Source organism: Ricinus communis, chromosome 3, assembly GCF_019578655.1.
Source record: "Ricinus communis isolate WT05 ecotype wild-type chromosome 3, ASM1957865v1, whole genome shotgun sequence".
In the NCBI taxonomy this organism is placed as follows: domain Eukaryota; kingdom Viridiplantae; phylum Streptophyta; class Magnoliopsida; order Malpighiales; family Euphorbiaceae; genus Ricinus; species Ricinus communis.
Genome location: NC_063258.1, coordinates 26,942,893 through 26,964,423, shown reverse-complemented (window position 1 = coordinate 26,964,423; position 21,531 = coordinate 26,942,893). Strand labels below are relative to the sequence as shown.

The 21,531-nt window shown below is 35.0% G+C and overlaps 3 protein-coding genes and 1 pseudogene across 5 annotated transcripts; 2 read left to right on the top strand and 2 right to left on the bottom strand.

Moving 5' to 3' along the window:
- Positions 1-16: 16 nt before the first annotated feature.
- Positions 17-787, bottom strand: LOC8284822 (multiprotein-bridging factor 1c). The gene has a single exon (XM_002514285.4). The coding sequence runs from the start codon at positions 654-656 to the stop codon at positions 216-218; it is 441 nt and encodes a 146-aa protein (XP_002514331.1). The 5' UTR covers positions 657-787; the 3' UTR covers positions 17-215.
- A 1,988-nt stretch (positions 788-2,775) lies between these two features.
- Positions 2,776-11,190, top strand: LOC8284823 (DNA mismatch repair protein MSH7). 2 transcript variants are annotated; one of them, XM_002514286.4, is made up of 17 exons: positions 2,776-3,277; positions 3,855-4,374; positions 4,653-4,748; positions 4,844-4,899; positions 5,328-5,394; positions 5,496-5,591; positions 5,976-6,107; positions 6,208-6,241; positions 6,340-6,387; positions 6,963-7,162; positions 7,278-7,404; positions 7,500-7,777; positions 8,338-8,532; positions 9,159-9,572; positions 9,681-9,777; positions 10,018-10,145; positions 10,572-11,190. In XM_002514286.4, the coding sequence occupies exons 1-17, from the start codon at positions 2,970-2,972 to the stop codon at positions 11,043-11,045; spliced, it is 3,270 nt and encodes a 1,089-aa protein (XP_002514332.2). In that variant the 5' UTR covers positions 2,776-2,969; the 3' UTR covers positions 11,046-11,190. The 2 variants fall into 2 exon arrangements, with proteins under 2 accessions (XP_002514332.2, XP_015571810.2); XM_015716324.3 differs by having other exon boundaries at positions 5,496-5,600.
- A 319-nt stretch (positions 11,191-11,509) lies between these two features.
- LOC8284824 lies at positions 11,510-15,981 on the top strand (annotated as a pseudogene).
- A 448-nt stretch (positions 15,982-16,429) lies between these two features.
- LOC8284827 (trihelix transcription factor ASIL2) lies at positions 16,430-19,264 on the bottom strand. 2 transcript variants are annotated; one of them, XM_015716309.3, is made up of 2 exons: positions 17,901-19,264; positions 16,430-16,735 (listed from the first exon to the last, which is right to left on the bottom strand). In XM_015716309.3, the coding sequence occupies exon 1, from the start codon at positions 18,991-18,993 to the stop codon at positions 17,914-17,916; it is 1,080 nt and encodes a 359-aa protein (XP_015571795.1). In that variant the 5' UTR covers positions 18,994-19,264; the 3' UTR covers positions 16,430-16,735; positions 17,901-17,913. The 2 variants fall into 2 exon arrangements, with proteins under 2 accessions (XP_015571795.1, XP_015571796.1); XM_015716310.3 differs by lacking the exon at positions 16,430-16,735 and adding an exon at positions 16,846-17,334.
- Positions 19,265-21,531: the final 2,267 nt, after the last annotated feature.

Here is a 21,531-nt window from a genome sequence, read left to right as displayed (position 1 = left end):
GAATCACGACTCAAAATTCAAGAAAACTTAGATTTTAGTAATGAAGTAGATTCCATAACTACCATCTAATTCTTTAATTCAAGAAACAAGAAAGGAAAAGACAAATTCTTCTCAAAAAGAGAAAGAAAAAGAAAACAGAGCCAGCTTACAACCACAAGAAACAAAATATATTACATATATATGTTCAAAAATTCACATAACGGTACTTAAATTAGTTACTTGCCAATCTTTCCCCTTAATTTAACACCGAGAACTTTCTCCATCTTGGCTAGAATAGCCTTATTAGGAACCGCTTTCCCATTTTCATACTCCTGAACCACCTTAGGCTGTTCATTGATCAACTTAGCAAGCTCAGCTTGACTCATCTTCTTTTCGAGCCGCGCTTTCTGTATAGCTTGCCTTACTTCCGGGGCCACCCTGTCCAGAGCCGCAGGCTCAGTCCCTTCGTCCAGCTTCTTCGCGTTCACAACCGGCCCTGCTGCTGCTTTCTTGTTAGCGCCTCCATCAAATTTTTTGATGGTTTGGACCGGTGCACCTGATCGGAGAGCCTGGTTCACAGCCTTGGGGTCACGTAGGTCTTGGGCTTTGGTTTTGGACTTGCGTAGCACTACAGGATCCCAGTCCTGTGAAATTACACCTGTAGATCTGCTTGGCATTGTTTGTGAAGTGGAATTAAAGAGCAAACCTTGGATGTAAATTACACTCAATAACAGGTTATGTAACGAAAAAGAAGGCTAAGGGTGTTGGCATTTATAGGAAAACTAGTATCTCGAAAGTTCTTCCTCCCGGAGTTTTAAAATTGTTACTGTCTGCTTATCTGGAAGGTTCGATCGAAATTAGAATGCGTGAGAAGCAAGCAAAAGATCGTCTTCTTTCTCTCCTTTTTTCTTTTTAACCTTCAAATTGATGACGTGGGTTCCTATTTGGGAAAGTTGCTGATATATCCGGACATAAGTTCAAGAATTGAAGATGTCGAATTCAATAAAAAACTCAAAATGAATTTATATACAGGGGCGAGCATGATCGCATCCGTATAGATTGATAAATTTAAATTCTTAAAATAAAAATAGAGAATATAAAATTAAATAAAAAATAAATCAATTAAAATATTTTTTGAATGAAGGAATTAATTTAGCTTTTAACTTAACTATTGATTGTTGATGCAATGACAAAATTACTACTCATCAATAAATTAGTTATAGCTATTTAACAAATTTAATAGTCAATTTATTTTTAATTTATCTATAATCAAAATAAGCTTTTTATTTACTTTTTTAATCAATAGACAACCTTAAACTAGTTTTTAAAATTTAATCTACTAATAGCATTAGACATTAGAGGGACCCAATTATAATTAACAAATATACAAACTCAGTGCATTTAAATTAAATTATTTATTCTCATAATACAGTACACAATTATGTTATTTGTCACAACTATTAAAACATTCATACAACTGCAGATAATGAGATTTGAATTAGTAATAAATTAAATTGATAATTAAATAATAATTAATTATTTAATTAATAAAAATATTCACCTCAACATTGCAGAGAATATATAAATACCTAATAGTAATAAAATAAATAAAAAAAGGTTACATCTCACAATAAATATAGAATTAAAATTTTATTAATCTTCAACCATAATAAAAAGAGTCTAGCTACTCATAATAAAAAAAATACTGTTGGAAAATAAGAACATTCCCTATTATTATCCATCCTCCCTTTTACTTATTATAACATACAAATATAGAAAAATAACCTAAAATTTTTAAAAAAATTTACCAAACATAAGTTAAAATAAAAATTCTATCTCCTGTTTAAAATAAAAAATCTAAAAAGAAAATAACATCTATTAAAACAAAAAATAAATAAATTTTAATTGTCTCATAATTAAGCTAGACTTCATGCTAGAGAATAGATTAAAATTTACAGATTTCTCTTGGGAGGCAGAGCGTGCCCACACCTTATCAACAGACTTCTTATGCCTAATTATTAGAACTTCTTTCAAAATCTTAACAAATTGCTAATTCATCATCCATCTTCATTTTTAAACTCATTTTAACACTAAAGATCAAATTGCACCTATAAAGTTAGAACACAAATAAGATATTATTTTTAAGTGCAAAACATCAACAAAATTAAAAAGAAGTATTTGCAATATTAGTGAATAATATTCACTTAATAATTATCTAATATTAAAATATAAAATTACCGTCTCATTCTAGTATTTATTACAGTATAAATAATTTTTTAAGATTCAATTTTTCTACTAACGGTGATTGATTGTATTATAAATTTTTTATTCAAAAAATTAAGATAAATTTGAATCTGAATGAATTTCAGCTGAATTAATTTAAAGAAATTGATCTAATATGAAAAAAATGATTTTCTTATTCATGGCAAAATACAATTAGATAGAACTAACTAATTATTATAAGGTGATTATTCCTGTAACATGGAGGAGAGAATTTAAAGTTAAAAGAGCATCCCCCCATATAATATTCAATTAAATTATATGCAAACTTTTATGATATAATCAAATTAGTATTGATTGAATCTAAAAAATAATTAATTGCTAAAAATACCATCTTAAACCTCTGATGGTCTGAACAAACCTATAGATCATATTACCAAAAGTTGGCCTAGTCTTAAATGACTGGGCTAGGCCAATAGTCAAATAGAAGCCCAAGCCCACCAAACACATCTACGAGTATGAGCAGAATCCGAATTTCAATGATAAAAAATCAGACGCATCATAACAAGCGGTAATAATCGGACGGCCAACGTGAACGATTAGTATAGCGAAACATCTGCATTTACAAATCCTTGCGCCATTTTCGCTATTGGAAATTTAGAACCGGCAGATTTTGGCGCCAAAATTTACACATATATATAAGTTTCAATATAACCACATTTGCAAACTTGACTCTCTGTAAATTTATTAAGAAAAGAAAAGAAAAGAAAATGCAGCGCCAGAAATCTATACTCTCTTTCTTCCAGAAACCCTTGCCGGCGGGGAATCAGAACTCCGGAGCCGGAGACGCTTTCGATGGAGGGAAAGCCCCTCGGTTTTCTTCAGAGAAGCAGAACCAAAAAGTCACTGTTTCAAGTGAACCTGAGATTCAAGGAACCGACACTCCGCCGGAGAAGGTGCCGCGTCAGATTCTACCTGTGAGGTCTACGGAGAATGAGAGTATCAAAGGTTCTTCACTTTTCTCGAGCATTATGCATAAGTTCGTCAAGACTGATGACAAAGAAAAGCCTCTTCAGAGGTATTTATTTTTGCTTTTTTTTTTTTTTTTCTTGAAGTTAGGTATTTATTCTTATATCATATTATTTTGCTTGTAATTAAACTGAGACTGAGCAAATAGGGTAATATAATGTTATTTGGTTAGAAATTAATTATTATGCTAAATTTTTCTACTGGATTATTGTAGATTGAAAAATTGCATTTTAGAAGAGATTAATAGGTTGAAATTAAGTCCAAGCATAACTTATGGAAAATGATTTTCTTATTTAAACATGACGTAATACCTCTTATTTAGAATGATAATGCATATTTATATCATTTCATTTCTTTTAAAATAACTTAATAATTATTTCTTGAAAGAATTACATTTTGGCAATTTATATGCTCTTTTAAACATTAACACTGTTTTTTTTTTTTTGAAGTTTAAAGAATTTATTTACACTGAATTCTTGCATTTTTTTTGACTTTCCAAACAGATTCTTAAATAATTAGCCGATGAGCAGAAATGCAAAGAAAAAAGAAAGATTAATCGCTATGCTTTATGTAATGACCTACTTTAATTGCAAGGCACTTGTTTATAGTATGTCGAAACTTTGCAGGATCCTGGCTAATCATACTTCCACCAATGTATCTGGTAGATTTACTGATAAAAAAGGATTGTCCAAACAGGGAACTACTGCCCTATATCCTGAAAAGGGAAATCCTTGTAGTTACAATGCTGTGGTTGATGTTGAAAGCAATGATGATGATGTTCCTGGGCCAGAAACACCAGGTGTGCAACCTCTAGTTCCTCGTTTGAAGCGCATTCAACACGATAGTCCTAAGGTGGATGACAAAGATGCCACTTTCTTATTGAATGCTAGCAAAAGGGCGAAACTTCTTCTGGACTCAACAGCCGTAAGCAAGAACCAAGGCCAAATATCTGACTCAACAAGCAAATTTGAGTGGCTTGACCCTTTGCGAATTAGGGACATTAATGGAAGAAGGCCTAGCGATCCTCTTTACGACAAAAAGACACTTTATATACCACCTGATGCATTGAGGATAATGTCAGCTTCTCAGAAACAATACTGGAGTGTCAAATCTCAGTATATGGATGTTGTCCTTTTCTTCAAAGTGGTCAGTAATTGCTGATTCCCAGTATTTCTTTTGGTTAATTTACGTTGTCTGATATAAATCATATAAAATAGCATGATTTATCAAAAACAACAAATATGGAGGAAAACTAAGAAAGGCTAAAGTCATCAAGTTCATTCATATTGTTTTGTCATGCATTAGATTGTCATTAAGTTGGGGTTTAAGGTATTGATCCTTGTATTCATTTCCTTTAGTTGTGCATCAACATATTTCTTTAAAAATTTTAAATGTGTTTTGGAATGACTTATGATTGGATATAGGGGAAATTCTATGAGCTTTATGAACTTGATGCTGAAATTGGTCACAAGGAGCTGGACTGGAAAATCACACTAAGTGGTGTGGGGAAATGTCGACAGGTAACTTCTAGTTCCTTCCCTATAAATTTTTGTGTACTCATTATAATTATATATGTCTGCCTTATCTATATGGCAATTTCTCCCTTTTTGACTAGGTTGGTATATCTGAAAGTGGGATTGATGATGCTGTTGAAAAGCTGGTTGCTCGTGGGTAGGGAAACATTGACCTTTAACTTGTGCCTCTTCTCATTGCCATACGCTATTACTACTCCTTATAAAGGAATGGATGTTTGCTGCAACCTCCAAGTGCCTGCATCATGTACTTTAAATCTTCTAATATATGGCAATTTGATAAGCAATAATTTGGTTTTATGCTTTTGTGGAAGCATGAGTGAGTGTAACTTTTGGGTGGACTGAATTGCATGGGAGATTTTCATTGTTTCATAGATAAGAAAAGACACATGAAGGAAAAAGGAAACAGGAAATAGCGTGTGCCAACTTGCTCTAAGCCTTTGTCAGCTCTAAATTGAATAAAAAGATGAAAATTTACCCATCTCCTGGTAGTTAGGGGAGTCGTTTTCTGCTTTCCTGGTTTAGACCAATTGCAACTCACTTATTGCTTCTTTTTTCTTTGTCAAGATATAAAGTTGGACGAATTGAGCAGTTAGAGACATCTGTTCAAGCAAAAGCTAGGGGTGCAAATTCTGTAAGTGGTTGCTTCCATAAATGCTATTGCAATTTCATTTACATATGTTGGTGAATTTTATTGTCTTTGCTTGTATAAACGCCATTGCTGTTGGGTTTCAGGTAATCCAGAGAAAATTAGTTCAGGTTATTACACCATCAACTGCAACAGATGGTAATATTGGTCCTGATGCAGTTCATCTTCTTGCCCTAAAGGAGGTCTGTAAGGTTCCATGTTAACTCTTGAAACATAAGTGCAGTGAGTGTTTTTTCTCATCAATCTAGCTTTCTTTGAGATATCATCAGTTAACTGCAGGAGTTTTTTTTTTCTTCACATCATCTGTTCCTTAACATTAACCATCAAGAGAACTGTTGAACTATGATGACGTGATTCTCTGTATCTTCATATTATACATTTAAATTACCTTTCCTACGTGTCATATCAGACAGTTATTAAACTCCACCTGTTTTTCTCTCGTATTATCCTTGTAAACTTACCCTGCTTAAAATGCTAATGCTACTTGCACGTATCTGGTTCTATTTTCTCAAAAGTTTGTGAAGCTATTTAACTTTTATTTTGCTCCTTTTGGATATTGCCTATAGGGAAACTATGGCCTGGATAATGGGGAAACTGCTTATGGCTTTGCTTTTGTTGATTGCGCTTCTCTGCGATTTTGGGTTGGTTCTATCAATGATGATACTTCATGTGCTGCTTTGGGGGCACTGTTGATGCAGGTAGGCTTTCTAATTTACTTGCTCATGAAAAACCCTGTAGTGTTCTGTAATATTCAGAGACAAAATTAGATTTTCATTCTCTTGTTGGAATTAATTGTAGGTCTCGCCAAAAGAAGTCATATATGAAACCAAAGGTAAAACATATATCCTTTTATTTTATTTTATTTTTCTTATATCTTGGAACAAAAAATAATTTTAATTTGTCTATAGCTTCTGTGTTGGTATGTTACAGGGATATCTAGAGAAGCTCAGAAAGCGCTCAGAAAGTACTCAATAACTGGTGTGTTTAAGATTCTTATAGATGAAATCAAGTACTTCATGGTATAAAAGTACACATTGTTAAGCCCGCCTGTAATATTTTTGTATTGCTGTAGATATCTCTTCACTTCTGCTTATCCAACAAAAAAAACTTATCTGCAATGTGTTATTTTTCAATTAAAAGGGAAAGATTATGTTGCATGCCTTGGATGAGTGTGGACATATCAATTCTTATTCCATCTACAGTAAATCCTTTTGCTCCTTATCATCATGTATTTAGGAAAATTATTCTGAAACATATGTAACAAGATTTCAAGGTGCTATTTGGCTCTTCTGGCTTACAGAAACTGGTAAATTATATCCTATTTGCGAAATGCTGGATTTGCACAGTTTTGTGGTGTAGCTCCCTCCCAAATCTAGTTGTTAAACTCAGGCCAATGATTTGCTGCTACCCAGTGAATATAATGTAACCTTGCTTTCAACTAAGGATTGGGACTTCTGAGTTATTGTATTGAACAGTCTGCTTATAATAAAACTATAGCTCTTCAATAATGACATAGCAAGTTGGACGGTTTTTTCTTTTTTGTTCTCCTACAGGTTCAACAGCAGTGCAATTGAATCCAGCCCCTCCCTCCACTAATTTTCTGGATGCTTCTGAAGTTAGAAATTCGATTCAGTCCAAGGGTTACTTCCGAGGGTCTTCTAGCCCATGGAATAATGTATTTGACAGCATAATGCACCATGATATCACCCTAAATGCTCTTGGTACACTTGTTGATCATCTGTCCAGGTTGATGGTATGCTTGTCTGAGAGCCTCCTCCTGCCTCTTCTCTCCTCCCTCCTACTTGTATTTTCCTCGTTGACCCAACTTGTGTGTTGTTAATCATGACTATTGTGCTCATCTTTTGCAGTTAGATGATGTTTTACGGAATGGAGATATTTTGCCCTACCAAGTTTATAGTGGTTGCCTCAGAATGGATGGACAGACTTTAATAAATCTCGAGATTTTTAATAACAATTCTGATGGTGGCTTATCAGGCAAGTGCTTTTCAAAAATACTGTGTTCCTCATATTTCTGGTTCTTGTGTAAGCATTTAGTTAAAGTTCAACCAGGTATATTCTATGAATTTCAGGTACATTGTTTAATTATCTAGATAACTGTGTGACATCATCTGGTAAGCGGCTTTTAAGGAAGTGGATGTGTCATCCATTGAAATCTGTTGAAGGCATTAATAATAGGCTGAATGTAGTTGAAGATCTAATGACACAATCAGATATTATGTTAGTTATTTCACAATATCTTCGCAAGATTCCAGACATAGAAAGGATGCTTGGACGAGTCAAGGCTAGCTTTCAGGCATCAGCTTCTCTTGTGCTGCCTTTAATTGGTAAAAAAGTGTTGAGACAGCGAGTAAGTTACCTGCTTCCATTTACTTGCTATCATTATTATTATTATTTTTATTTTTCAATAGAGATATATGTTAGTACATTACGAGTTAAAGGGAAGGGAGCCAGCATATTGCTGTGGGGGTTGGATACGCCTCGAAAAGGCACAACCACCAGGTCAAAAGGCCCAGTGGTATTCACTTGGAATTCATAATTTTAATATGGTATCAAAAGTCATAAAACCACTTGGTAAGTTATTTATCATCCACAAGACCTTTAGGGATTGTACAGTAAGAGAAATATGCTTGCTTCCATTCTCCTGAGAAGGCTACAAGGAACCCTTACTATGGTTTTATTTTGCATTTTTCTTCTTCTTTAGTTGGTATGCTTTGTGTTTGTTTTGATGTTTTAGTGAGACTTTTGGGGCTTAAGTACTCTTGTTATTGAAAATTTAGTCTACGATGATGAGAAGATATGCTTTTGATTGTAATTTTATATATTGAAGTTAGTTAGGAAAGTGAAAATAAAAACTGCTCAATGTTAGATTGCAAATCCATATTTTGTAACAGTTCAACTATTGAGTAGGTGAAAGTGTTTGGGTCTCTAGTGAAAGGGCTTCGGATCGGAATAGATTTGTTGTTGCTTTTACAGAAGGAAGACCGAATAATCTCATTATTTTCAAAAAATTTTAAACTTCCGGAGCTAAATGGAAGTGCTGGGCTTGACAAATTCCTCTCCCAATTTGAAGCTGCTGTGGATAGTGAGTTCCCCAATTACCAGGTCTGTTTCTTTCTGCACTATGTTTACTCGTGTTCTAGTGATGGTGCATTTTTCACGAATAAATGAATAGAAGGAGGACTAATGGCAGGTAATTAATTTTATTGGAAAGTATATGGAATCATTTAATTGTATGTTCCGGCATGCTACCGCTGCTTCACCTACTTTCTTTTGTCAAATATTTTTGGCAGTTGCGTCTTTTGTTATTTTAAATAAGCAACGAGTTTTTAATTTTTTCTTGCCTAGACCATGGTCCACTCGACCACAAGATATATACTTGTGGGACCTACCATACATTTTGGAGGTGGGACCTGCAAGATATGTCCTGCGGTCCATCTAAAAAGCTTACCCAACTTTTCCAGAAATCTAGCATAAAAAACACTTTCTTTTTTGGAAAATGAAACACTTGCTCACCGAGTTATTTTGGATATAAATTCTGTTGGATTTTATAGTTCTCTTAAAAGGGCTTCCTTTCTCTCCCTTTATAACTTTTTCTAGTAAAAAAGAATATATTCACGTCATTTAGGAACAACATAACTCCTAAACTCCTTCTCTACTTGGGATGGTAATGATCTTAGCTCTTTTGCTACCTGCTTCTGTCATAATACTGACATGATATTTTATACCAGAACCATGATGTAACAGATTCAGAGGCTGAAACACTGTTCGTGCTGATTGATTTGTTTATTGAGAAAGCTTCATGTTGGTCTGAAGTCATCCAAGCCATTAATTGTATTGATGTACTAAGATCTTTTGCAATCACTGCAAGCATGTCATCCGGGTCTATGTCTAGGCCTGTTATTTTACCCGAGTCAAAATCCAGTATGTTCGGCCAAGATAAGGGAGGACCTGTACTTAAGATTAGAGGCCTATGGCATCCTTTTGCCCTTGGAGAGAATGGAGGGATGCCTGTCCCTAATGACTTGCACCTTGGTGAGGATCTAGATGGTTATCTTCCTCGAACCTTACTCCTGACTGGACCAAATATGGGTGGAAAATCAACACTTTTGCGTGCCACATGTCTAGCTGTTATACTGGCTCAGGTTTGTGTTGTTGCTTCGAATGGTCTGACATAATTTTTTTTTACGAGTTTGAATCATTTAAATCTTTCATCGAGATCCCTGCTGTTTAAATTCTATGTTAATTTGCAGCTTGGTTGTTTCGTGCCTAGTGAGAAGTGTGTTCTCTCACTTGTTGATATCATTTTCACACGACTTGGTGCCACTGATCGGATTATGACTGGCGAGAGTAAGTTCTAGCAAGATAAGAGTTACTGGTCTCCCTAAATGCTTGCTTCTATTTTGGTGATCCAAATTGGACCATCATCTTGAATATCTTTTAAGGAAGAAATTTCTATTTTTTAGATTAAAACTGAGAAGTGCAAAATTACAAATGCACACCAATACACTGGCAGTTTCATACGAATTAGAGTGCATGCGGGCTTCCAACTTATATAATTTGACTGTAGAAACTTACTCTTCTCTGCAGGTACATTCTTCATCGAGTGTACAGAAACAGCTTCAGTTCTTAAAAATGCCACTCAAGATTCTCTTGTTCTTCTTGATGAATTGGGTCGAGGAACAAGCACTTTTGATGGATATGCCATTGCATATGCAGTGAGTTTTCTGTTGTTGTTATTGATCTGTTATCATCTCATCTGTACAATCAGAATTCAGAATTGCATCTCTCATCTCTTTGCTTGCTTCAAATGTTTGAATTCCTTTGTTGTCATCTTCTTGTACTTTTCTTTTGGTAAACTACTTTGCTTAAGGCAGGTAAGTAATGTGTGCATAAAAAGGCAATCGTACTAACTGTGGGTCCGAGGCATTAGGCATTACTCTCGTACAGAGATGCATGTGCCCATGCGTGCACATTTATGCTCAAACAATCTCAAATACACATTCTTTATTTGCATTAACTGGACCTGTATCCAATAAATATTAATCACCTATGCATACACCTTGGATTTGAGACGACCGTCTGCTGCTTTCTCTGTAACTAGATAGCTTGGTTTCATTAAGGGTCCATAAATATTTGTACAGGTGTTCCGCCATCTTGTTGAGAAGGTGAACTGCCGATTGCTTTTTGCTACGCACTATCATCCGCTTACAAAGGAATTTGGTTCTAATCCACGTGTAATACTGCAACACATGGCATGTGCCTTTAAATCAAAATCTGAAAGCTATTCCGAAAGTGACCAGGATTTGGTTTTTCTATACCGGCTTGCCTCCGGAGCATGCCCAGAGAGTTATGGATTACAAGTCGCTGTCATGGCTGGAATTCCAGAAAATGTGGTGGAAGCTGCTTCACAGGCTGGCCAAGTGATGAAAAAATCAATTGGAGAAAGTTTCAGATCAAGTGAAAAGAGATCAGAGTTCTCAACTCTCCATGAAGACGGGTTGAAGACCCTGCTAAGTGCCACACAAATTGGAGGTTGTAATTTTGACAACACTGATGACGTTTACGACACATTATTTTGCTTGTGGCATGAGCTAAAGAACTCATATCAGTCTTAACTGAAAAGAGAAATGATAAATATATCTTCTCTTTTTGAGGTTGTATATTATATTAGTGATTATAAATGGCATATTCTTTTTCGATCTTGATCCTGGAATAGGATTGATGGATTGATGATCTATTAAGTTGAGAAGTATCATTCTTCGGGCGCATGGTCAGACCTTTAAAGTACAAGTTCCGATAATCCATTTTTGTTCTGCAACTAGCACAAATGGTACAAATATTGTTTCTGGCTTTTATTCAATGCAGTTATTGATATGCATCGATGTTCAAGTGAGCTCTGTTATATACATCATTACAAGATGGTTTTCATTTAAAAAAAAAGAATACACTTAACAGGGTTTTATTGCTTGCGCTAACAGAAATGAGGAAAATTAGGGACACAAAAAGGTAGAGATTTTCAATATTTATTCTTAACCATATCATTTGTCATGGATTTATTGAAACAAATAGAAATCAAATAACCTCTTGTTTAGCACTTAATGCACCCTTTTTCTCTTTGAGCCTGCCATCCACCCATAATTCTCAAACCCACTTTTCCTGGGAAGTGCAGGTTCTCTTACAGATGGCTCCTTGACTGATTTCGTAAAAAAATTCTGAAAAACTGAAAAATTTCAAACATCTTATTGCAGAAAATATAGCTACTAGAAACTATAACAAAAACCCTGATTAACCCCCACACCCGACCGTTTTCTTTCACTTTTTTGTACTGAAAATGGAGAAAATAAAAGAAGAGGAAGAAAATAAGTCATGGCAAGAAAGGAAGAGAATAAAAAGAGGTGAGCTTTCTTGCATGCTAAACACAGAACTCAGCGCTGTTCTAGCTGTGATCCAACGGCCACATGATCCCAACAACTCCTTACTTCCGCAGCTAGAAAGCTATGACACCAGCATTCTCCATTCCTTAAAATCTTTACGTGCTCTCATCTTCAATCCTCAGCAAGAGTGGCGTACTATAGATCCTTCCGTTTATATCTACCCATTTCTTGATGTCACACAAAGTGATGATATTCCTGCTACAGCTACAAGTGTTTCTCTTTCTGCCATTTCTAAGATTCTCAAACTCCACGTTTTTTATGAGAAAACCCCTGGAGCTAAGGATGCTATCAATTCAATAATTACTGGGATTGCAAGTTGTCGCCTCGAAAGAACTGATCACAGCACTGAAGATGCAGTAAGGATGAGAATTCTACAAGCTTTGACATCTATCATCAAACATAGGGCTTCAGTTTTGCTTACAGATCATGCCGTTTGTACAATTGTCAATACTTGTTTTCAAGTTGTTCAACAGTCCACCCACAGGGCGGATTTGCTTCAACGTGGAGCAAAATATGCAATGAGAGAAATGATTGAAATAATTTTCGCCAGGTTACAAGATGTTGAGGTGAAATTTGAGGAGGATTCAGAGTCTGACACTGAGGATATTGACATTGGCAGCAATGTGGATTCGGGGTATGGTGTTCGTTGTATTGTTGATATCTTTCACTTTTTATGCTCTTTGCTTAATGTCGTGGAAGTTGTGGAATCAGAAGGAGTCTCATCTCAAGCTTCTGATCAGAATATTCAGATTTTCGGATTGATTTTAATAAATTCTGCAGTAGAGTTGAGTGGAGATGCTATTGGAAAGCACCCAAAACTTTTGAGGATGATCCAAGATGACCTGTTCCACCATTTGATTCATTATGGAATCTCTTCAAGCCCTCTGTTGCTATCCTTGATTTGCAGTACTGTTCTCAATATCTATCACTCTCTTTGCAGGTTCGCATTTAAACTGCTTGATTCAATGTTTACATTTTCTTTTTTGGTTGAAATCTTAAAAATTGAGAATAAAGTGATTTACTCTATATGTATGTGTGAATGTGTGCGCAGGTTCATTCGTTTTCAACTGGAAGCTTTTTTTGGGTTTGTGTTATTGAGAACTGCAGGAGCCGGAAGTCCAAGTCAGCTGCAAGAAGTTGCCCTTGAAGCAATCATAAATTTCTGCAGGCAACTAAAGTTTCATAGTTGAAATGTACGTGAACTATGATTGTGATCCAATCTGTCAAAATATATTTGAGGAAATAGGAAAGTTGCTTTGCAAGCTCTCCTTTCCAGGGTCTAGCCCTTTGAATTATGTACATATCCAAGCATTTGAAGAACTGCTAATCATAATTCACAACATTGCAGATAATATAGATAAAGAAGATGATTCAAGCCCTTCTGGACCATACCCAGTTGAAATTACTGAGTACAGACCCTTCTGGGAAGAAAAACCGAAAGAAGATTTTGAGACTTGGGTGGAATATTTAAGATTAAGGAAAGCACAGGAAAAAAAGTGCTGGTTGCAGGGGACCATTTTAATAGAGATGAAAAGATAGATTTGGATTATCTAAGACTTTGTCACTTAGTCTCTGATCCAGCAGATCCGAAAGCATTCGCTATCTTCTTTCGATTTACACCAGGACTGGATTGGTGATTATTTAGGTGATCCTGATGAGTTTCACATGCAGGTTCTTAAAGAATTCACAGAAACTTTATTTTCTGGCATGATTCTTGATAAAGATCTTGCAACCTTCAGGTTGCCTGGGGAGTCCCAAAAGATTCAGAGGATTCTTGAAGAATTCTCACAAAGGTTTTATGATAAACAATCATTGGATATTTTTGCAAGTAAGGATGCAGTTTTTCATCCTATGCTATTCCCTTATCATGCTAAACACTGATCAACACAATCCTCAAGTCAAAAAGAAGATGACAGAGGAGGAGTTCATCAGGAATAATAGGGCAATCAATGGTGGGCAAGATCTTCCTAGAGATTACCTATCTGAGCTTTTCCAATCAATTGCAACTCATGCAATCACACTTTTTGGTCAATCTGGTCCCGTGGAGATGAATCCTGGTAGCTGGATTGAACTAATGAATAGATCCAGAGTTATGCAGCCATTTATCCTCGGTGATTATGATCGTCGGCTGGGGAGAGATATGTTTGCTTGCACTGCAGGTCCATCAGTTGCTGCAATTTCTTCCTTTATTGAGCATGCTGACGATGATGACATGCTGCATGAGTGCATTGGCGGATTGGCCTCAGTAGCCAGGATAACTCGGTATGAACTAGAGGATATTCTTGACGAGCTCCTTGCTTCTTTCTCCAAATTTACTACTGTGCTAAATCCTTATGCTTCTGCAAAAGAAACATTATTTGCTTTTACGAATGATTTAAAGCCAAGAATGGCTACTCTTTACAGTTTTCACCATCGCAAACAACTTTGGGGGTTCAATAAGAGGGGGCTGGAGAAACATTGTAGACTGTTTGTTGAAACTCAAAAGGCTTAAGCTTCTACCTCAGTCTGTGGTTGAATTTGATGACACTTCTGCATAATCATCAAATGGTCCAGGACATAAGAGAAATGAATCAAGCAATTCAGCTTTTCGTGATCCTAAATTCGGTAATCGCCGGAGTGCTGGCATGACTAGTCGATTCTCACATTTTTTGTCACTAGATAGTATGGAAGATTCAATATCTCTTGGGATGAGTGAATTTGAGCAGAAGTTGAAGGTGATTAAGCAATGCCAAATTGGCAGCATATTCACCAACAGTGTTAACTTACCTGATGATGCTTTGCTGAATCTTGGGCATTCTCTGATATTTGCAGCTGGTGGAGAAGGCCAAAAATTCAGCACTCCGATAGAAGAGGAAGAAACCGTCGGGTTTGCGTGGGATATAATTATTGTCATTGCCATGGTCAATATGCATAGATTCCTGAACATCTGGCTTCATTCTATGATAATCTACTCGGAGTTGCTCAGTTTCCTCTATTTTCCCCAGTCCCATTTGCTGAAAAGGCCATTCTTGGCCTTTTTAAGATCTGTGTCAAGCTTCTTTCTTCAACCAGAACTGAAAGACTCCCAGAAGAGCTTATTTTCAAATCCATAAACCTAATGTGGAAGCTCGATAAAGAAATTCTTGATACATGTTGCGAGGCCATAACAAAGTCAGTGGGCAAGATTCTCACTGATTACCCTGCAAATTTACAAACATCTCTTGGTTGGAAAACATGCCTTCATTTGTTGTCTGTCACAGGCCGACGCCCAGAAACTTATGACCAGGGTGTTGACACTTTGATCAAAATGATATCTGATGCAACCCATGTTTCACGGATAAACTATGCCTATTGTATTGACTGTGCATTTGGTTTTATCGCACTGAAAAATAGTCCATTAGACAAGAATTTGAAGATATTAGACCTCTTAGCAGATTCAGTGAATTTACTGATCCAATGGTACAAGGACTACTCAGAATCAGGGAGCAATTATAGCATTGCAAGCAGTACGAGTAATTCGTCATTGGAAGATAACAGAGCTTTTGGTTCTCCAAACCTTGCAGTTACTTTGTTTCTCAAATTAGGGGAAGCGTTTCGCAAAACCAGCTTGGCACGGCGAGAGGAGATAAGAAACCAGGCAATCTTATCTCTTCAGAAAAGCTTTGCATTGTCCGAAGAACTTGATTCCTCACCTCCCAATTGTATTAGCTATTTTAACTTGGTGATATTTGCAATGGTTGATGATATGCAAGAAAAGATGGTAGAATATTCAAGATGCAAGAATGCAGAAAGAGAGGCGAGGAGTATGGAAGGAACCCTGATACTTGCTAGGGAGCTCTTGACAGATGTGTACCTGAAGTTCCTAAAGCAAATAACAATGAGTCCTGAGTTTAGGACATTTTGGCTTGGAGTGTTGAGAAGAATGGATACATGTATGAAGGCTGATTTGGGTGATTATGTGGAGACAAGACTGCAAGAAGCAATACCTGATTTGTTGAGAAAAATTATTACAAAAATGAAGGACGAGGAGATCTTAGTATCCAATGAAGAAGATGATTTGTGGGAAATTACCTACATACAGATACAACGGATAGCTCCTTTCCTCAAAGAGGAGTTGTTTCCTGAGGAGGAAATCTAGGATGACAACTTGAAACAGTAGTTGTTTAATTGGTAGTTAACTGCTGTGTATGATAGCAGAAATGTAGCCAGGAAAATGTTTAATATGCTTTTACAAAAGCTTTACTCTTGTCTCTTTTACCTTTTATTTAGCAAGGCAGCTATTACACACAAAACGTTATATAACATATCATACCTCCCCATCTTCTTCCCTCTGCCGGTTGGCTTGGATTTAACCTTTGAAGGATGCTAAGATTATGGGTATCCCAGGGTCTGTAAGTCCACTCTTTAGACCATTTCCAAATTTATATTCTAGTTAAGACTAATTACTCCCAAGTTTAAATTTCGAATGTACAAAAGCCGTTCGTTGGTTTATGAGAAGAACCCATATTGGGGTCTCTATACATTCTTTGGTGCTCCTTAGGGGGGATGGGGGGAGGGGTCTAGATTATAAATCTAATGATATACGCTAAAAAGAAAACTTAGTTTCGTTGCTCAATGATAACAAGGAGAAACATACAAGCTATGTTATCATAAGACTTTTAAGATATCAAAATGATAGGAAACAACAAAGGGTGCATAGCCTGAGGAAGATGACAATGTGAAAGTACTGAGACTAAAAAAGGTACTGGATATCGCTGCAAAGCTGCCTTCATGAACATGTCTTTCAAGGAAATATGCACCTTCCTGTAATTGCAGAGTGGAGATTGGGGACGTCATGAGATTGAACATTATCATGGTTCTATAAATTCGAAGCCGGTGAACCTCCAATTAATCTGTTACAAGCAATTTGATTGAATTTACAACATTGATCAAGGATATAAGAACAGAAGACTAGTAATATGATCAGGAAAATGACTGGAGACTAATAGTGCTAACAAACTCATTTACCACACAAAACACAGCATATCTGATTGCTGAATTCAAAAAGTAACGGCACAAGACATTGTGCAGATCTGATACAATCTGATGACGCAAATATGTCTAATATCTCAATAATTCAAATACGAAGTAATCGATTCTTTCATTCGATACAAGCTATAATGGTATATGCGCATAGGCAGGCATACTAATATACCCAAAAGAAAAGTTCAACTTATAAATCTTCTCCCAACCCTAGACATAATCAGCTAATTAACATTAAACAGAAGCCGCAAATCTCAATGTCTGAAAAGATTATCTCAATTATAACGTAAAACTAATGGTTAATTGTAACCACAGTGAGCAAGGAGGCAAGCTGCTATGAGTTTCTCTGGGCCAGAGCAACTTGGTATCATGTTTGTGAGGACGTCCATGACTATGAAGGTGCTTGCTATATTTGCATATTCCTAATAGGTGAATCACCAGTTTAATAACTTTGAAATGTCCGAGAGACCTGATAGTTGTCCTCAAAAGGATAAAAAGAAGAGGGGAAAAAGGGTAATCACAAAATGAAAAAACCAAGGATTGTCAGTTAAGATCCACCAGTTTGTAATGATATAAGCTGAAATTTCAATTAGCAACCACAGGTTCACCATTAATAATCTACACTCAAGTATTACTCTTGTTTGGACAACACAGGGAGAGAGAGAGAGAGAGAGAGAGCATAAAAATTGGTGACAATAGATGAACAAAAAGAGAAAGTGAAAAAAGTGATGATGAATGTTGACATCAAATTGACAGTTCTACTCATAGCTGGGAAGGCATAGATCACCTAACCAATGCAGGGGCGATAAGAATTTGTCAAACTATTAAATTCATAACATAAATCTGCTCAAACTATGTAAACATTCAATGCATGGTTGTAAGTCTTTAAGGACTAGAAGGTAACCAAAGTGCAAGAACCCATAGCATTTCATCAGTTTTTCAGGTAAACAAAGAAAAAATAAAAAGAAACAACCAAACAAATAGATAATTAAATAAACCTAAGACATAAAAGAATAATGAAAAGTAGCTATTTACCTGTCTACCTCTATCATTCACTGACATCCTCAGCTGACTTATCATCATCATCATCATCATCATCATCTTCCTCACCTTCATCCTCCTCCTCATCATCACCGTCCCTTATTTTTGCAATCTCAGCCTGCGCTTTCTCCAGAATTTGCTTCTTCTGTAATTCCAACTCTTTCTGAAACTCCACCCTCATCCTCTCCAATTCCAACATCTGTTCTCTCTTACTACTCTCAATCTTCTCATATATCTCCCCAAACTTCTGCACTGAATCTGCTAACACTCTCAACCCTTTCACTCCTTCATGTCCACCACACCCCTCTCCTTCCCTTTCATCTTCCTCCTCTGATTCGCACGGACTATCCCTCATTTCATCATTCCCATTAGCACGCTCCAAATACACATTTGTATCCATAAAAACAAACTCTCCCGAATCAACACCACAAGCTAAACTAAACCCATTACCACCAATACCACTACCACTACCACCACTTCCAAATTCTTGCTTCATTAACATATCCATTTTTCTGAAAAACGGCCATTTACTATTAGCACCACTGCCACATTTGGCCTTCTCTTTTTTATACTTCCGCTTCAAAACATCCAGAATTTGTTTACACTGAGCTTCATTTCTATTAACTTTTGACAATTCAGAAACTTTCTCCGCAACCTCAACCCAGTCCTCTGATCTTAAACTATTCCTACCCAATTGCAAAAACCTATCACCCCAAACCTCCAAAAGCATAAATTTTTCATGATCATTCCAATCAGTGGATATATTTAAATTTCCGTACAATCTCCCACTATTTCTTGGAACTAATTCATAATCAGAAGCTAACGTTTTCAGCTTTCTTTGCCTCTTTGGGTATCTATTAAAACCGTCGTCATTTAACTCGTTATTAAAATTATTGTGGGCATTAGCATACCTTATAGAGCTATAATTGTCGTCAGATTCTTGATCGTTTTCTTCATCTAATTCTTCTTCTCCTTCTTCCTCTTCGGGGTCGTTTAAGATGTAATCGTAATTGTACTGAGAGTGGACTGGGTGAGTGTATAAAGGGACTTTTCTAGATCGATTCATAGAATGGGTGATATCGTCCATTTTTAGGACTTAATCAATCGCCAATTCACTATTAAAAATGAGAGTCCCTTTTGATTCGGGGGAAATAACCAGACAAAAATTAAAATGACGTGAGGTAATTTGAGGTAAATTTAGGGAAATTTGAAGGAAATGAAGTGAATTTTGCAGGGTAAAGAAACCCTAATTCCTAGGGTTTCATGCGTGAAGAGTGGCTTGAGAGTTTCAACTTTCAATCGCAGAGGAGGCTACATGACACCTGGGTGCGCGCTTGAGGCCTCTTGGACTTATTTTTTCGAAGGTTAGCTTGCTTTTTAAAAAAAAAAAAAAAAATTCATTAAACTATTTTATATCTTAATATATTTTTATTTTAATATTTATAATTTTTTTATCATTTTATTAATATATAAATATAAATTTTAGTAAATAATAATTAAATTACATAACATTATTAAAAAATTTAATATACCACACGATAATTACTATTTTTTGAACTATCGCATTAATATTTCATTGAGAATATTGTGCAATTTGACAATTATTTATTAACAGTTAATATTTACAGAATATTAAAATTAAAAATAAAAAACATATTACAAACCTAAAATAAAAATATAGTGAACCACCTAGTAATTTATTAAATTTGTTTTTTTTTAATCAGTGGGTAGCCCTTAAAATTTAGGAAAGGTTAGACTGCGTAAATGATATTTCATTTCTTTCTAAAGTTTTTTCTATTTTGATATTTTATTTTTTTGATTGGGTGTCTGAATTTAATAATCACATACTATCACTAACTTAAATGAATGTAAGTATCACTTGTAACGTCATTTATCAATGAAGATTGACTAAAATACTACCTTCTTCTTTTTCTTTTAACCTTGAAATCTTAAAAAACATTGTCAATAGATTGTGATGGGTGCAACCAATAGATTGTGGGAGGTGGGAATGGGTTATATAATGAGCCTTAATTTCTCTTTTTCTATGATTTAACCTTTTTACAAAAATTTATATATCCACCGTCACTAATCATGTTTGTTTAAGTTAAGTTGATTAAAATTATTATATGATACAATTTGTTTCATAATTTCCTAAAAGCCAATTAATATCAAAGAAAAAGAATAATATAGAGATATTTTGATCAATGAATATTAATAAAATATGTTAGCTTATATTCGACCACATCGACTTTAATTGACAACAAGCCCTTAATTTTATATACGATAATCTTAAAATTAAGATACTTAATTGAATAAAGAAATTAAGACACTAGAATAAAAAACATAAAAAGATAAAAAAAGATTGAGACGGTATTCGTGCAATTTTACTCAAAATATTGCGACAAAGATATATAAGTTTTTCAACTCTTACTATTAAGTGTTCAGACTTTTTCCTGATTAGTGAATTTCATAAAATATATCCAAATATACTATTAGCCTTTTTGCCTTTTTTAGAGTGTTGGCAGGACTTGATTGGTTCTACTTTCACTTCTCTTGCTACTGAATATGTGATGCATATATGTACATTATGTGTTTAGATGAGATGACAATGATATTTTTTTTTTTCTACATATATAATAATATATAAATCTGAAAATTATCCGTTTGAGATAGTTACAAATCTACTTTGATACCGAATGTTACTGAATTTGCTTATTATAGGTAGGAAAAGTTCATCTATAAACAAAATCATTGGCTATAAGCGAAATTGGTTTGCTTCCATGACTATTATAGTGTGGTACTTGTAACAGAAACACAAGTGTGTCCTGCCTCAAATTAGAAATTTTCCATCTTAGATTAAATATTTATAAAATTTTCTTTTTAGAGTAGTCAAATAGTTAAAAGAAATATATTCAATACTTGAGACCTAGTTTAAGTGGTAAGAAGGTTTACTTTTGGAAGTGAAAGATTTCGAGTTTGAATCATCTCTTCCACACTAGTTTGAATCATCTCTTCCACACTAGGTGATTTTTCGCCTTTATGGCTGATGTAAAAGATGACTACCTCATATTGCATAGTCCATGACTATTTGGCTCCCGATGCAAGAAAATATCCAACTAGTATTGAGGTGAATAAAATTTTTTATTTAGTTCTTAATTATATTTCAATTTAGCTACTTTGTTAATGAAAAGTTAATATGTGATTAAAATAGCCAATAAAAAAAGACTAACTAAGAAAGAAAACTACAATATAGTAATTTTTATAGATCATGTAATTAAATTATAACTAAAATTAAAATAAAATTTTAATAACACTATATATAAAACCATATATTTCAAAATCCATTTACATAATGTTTTGGGGCGTCCTATATGTAGTCGCCTTATAGGGACGAAATAAATTTTGTCGCAGATATTTAGAGACAAACTCGGAATGTTTATGCGGGCCAATTACTTTAAAACAAAAATATTGTCGCCAATTTAGAATTTCCAAGACTCCAAAAATTCGTAAGTGTTTCCTTTATTTTATAGCAATATGATAGTACGATAAGTTTTAAATTGCCGCCTATATAATGAGCATCTCTTGTCGCCAAAAATTTTACAGGAACTGAGTGAATTTTGGCAAA

Excerpts from the sequence above, each read along its gene's own strand:
- LOC8284822 (XM_002514285.4), bottom strand. The coding sequence starts at position 656 with ATGCCAAGCAGATCTACAGGTGTAATTTCACAGGACTGGGATCCTGTA.
- LOC8284823 (XM_015716324.3), top strand. The coding sequence starts at position 2,970 with ATGCAGCGCCAGAAATCTATACTCTCTTTCTTCCAGAAACCCTTGCCG. Across the intron at positions 5,395-5,495 it reads AAGCTAGGGGTGCAAATTCT|GTAATCCAGAGAAAATTAGT; the intron begins GTAAGTGGTTGC and ends GTTGGGTTTCAG. Across the intron at positions 6,108-6,207 it reads TGGGGGCACTGTTGATGCAG|GTCTCGCCAAAAGAAGTCAT; the intron begins GTAGGCTTTCTA and ends AATTAATTGTAG.
- LOC8284827 (XM_015716309.3), bottom strand. The coding sequence starts at position 18,993 with ATGGACGATATCACCCATTCTATGAATCGATCTAGAAAAGTCCCTTTA.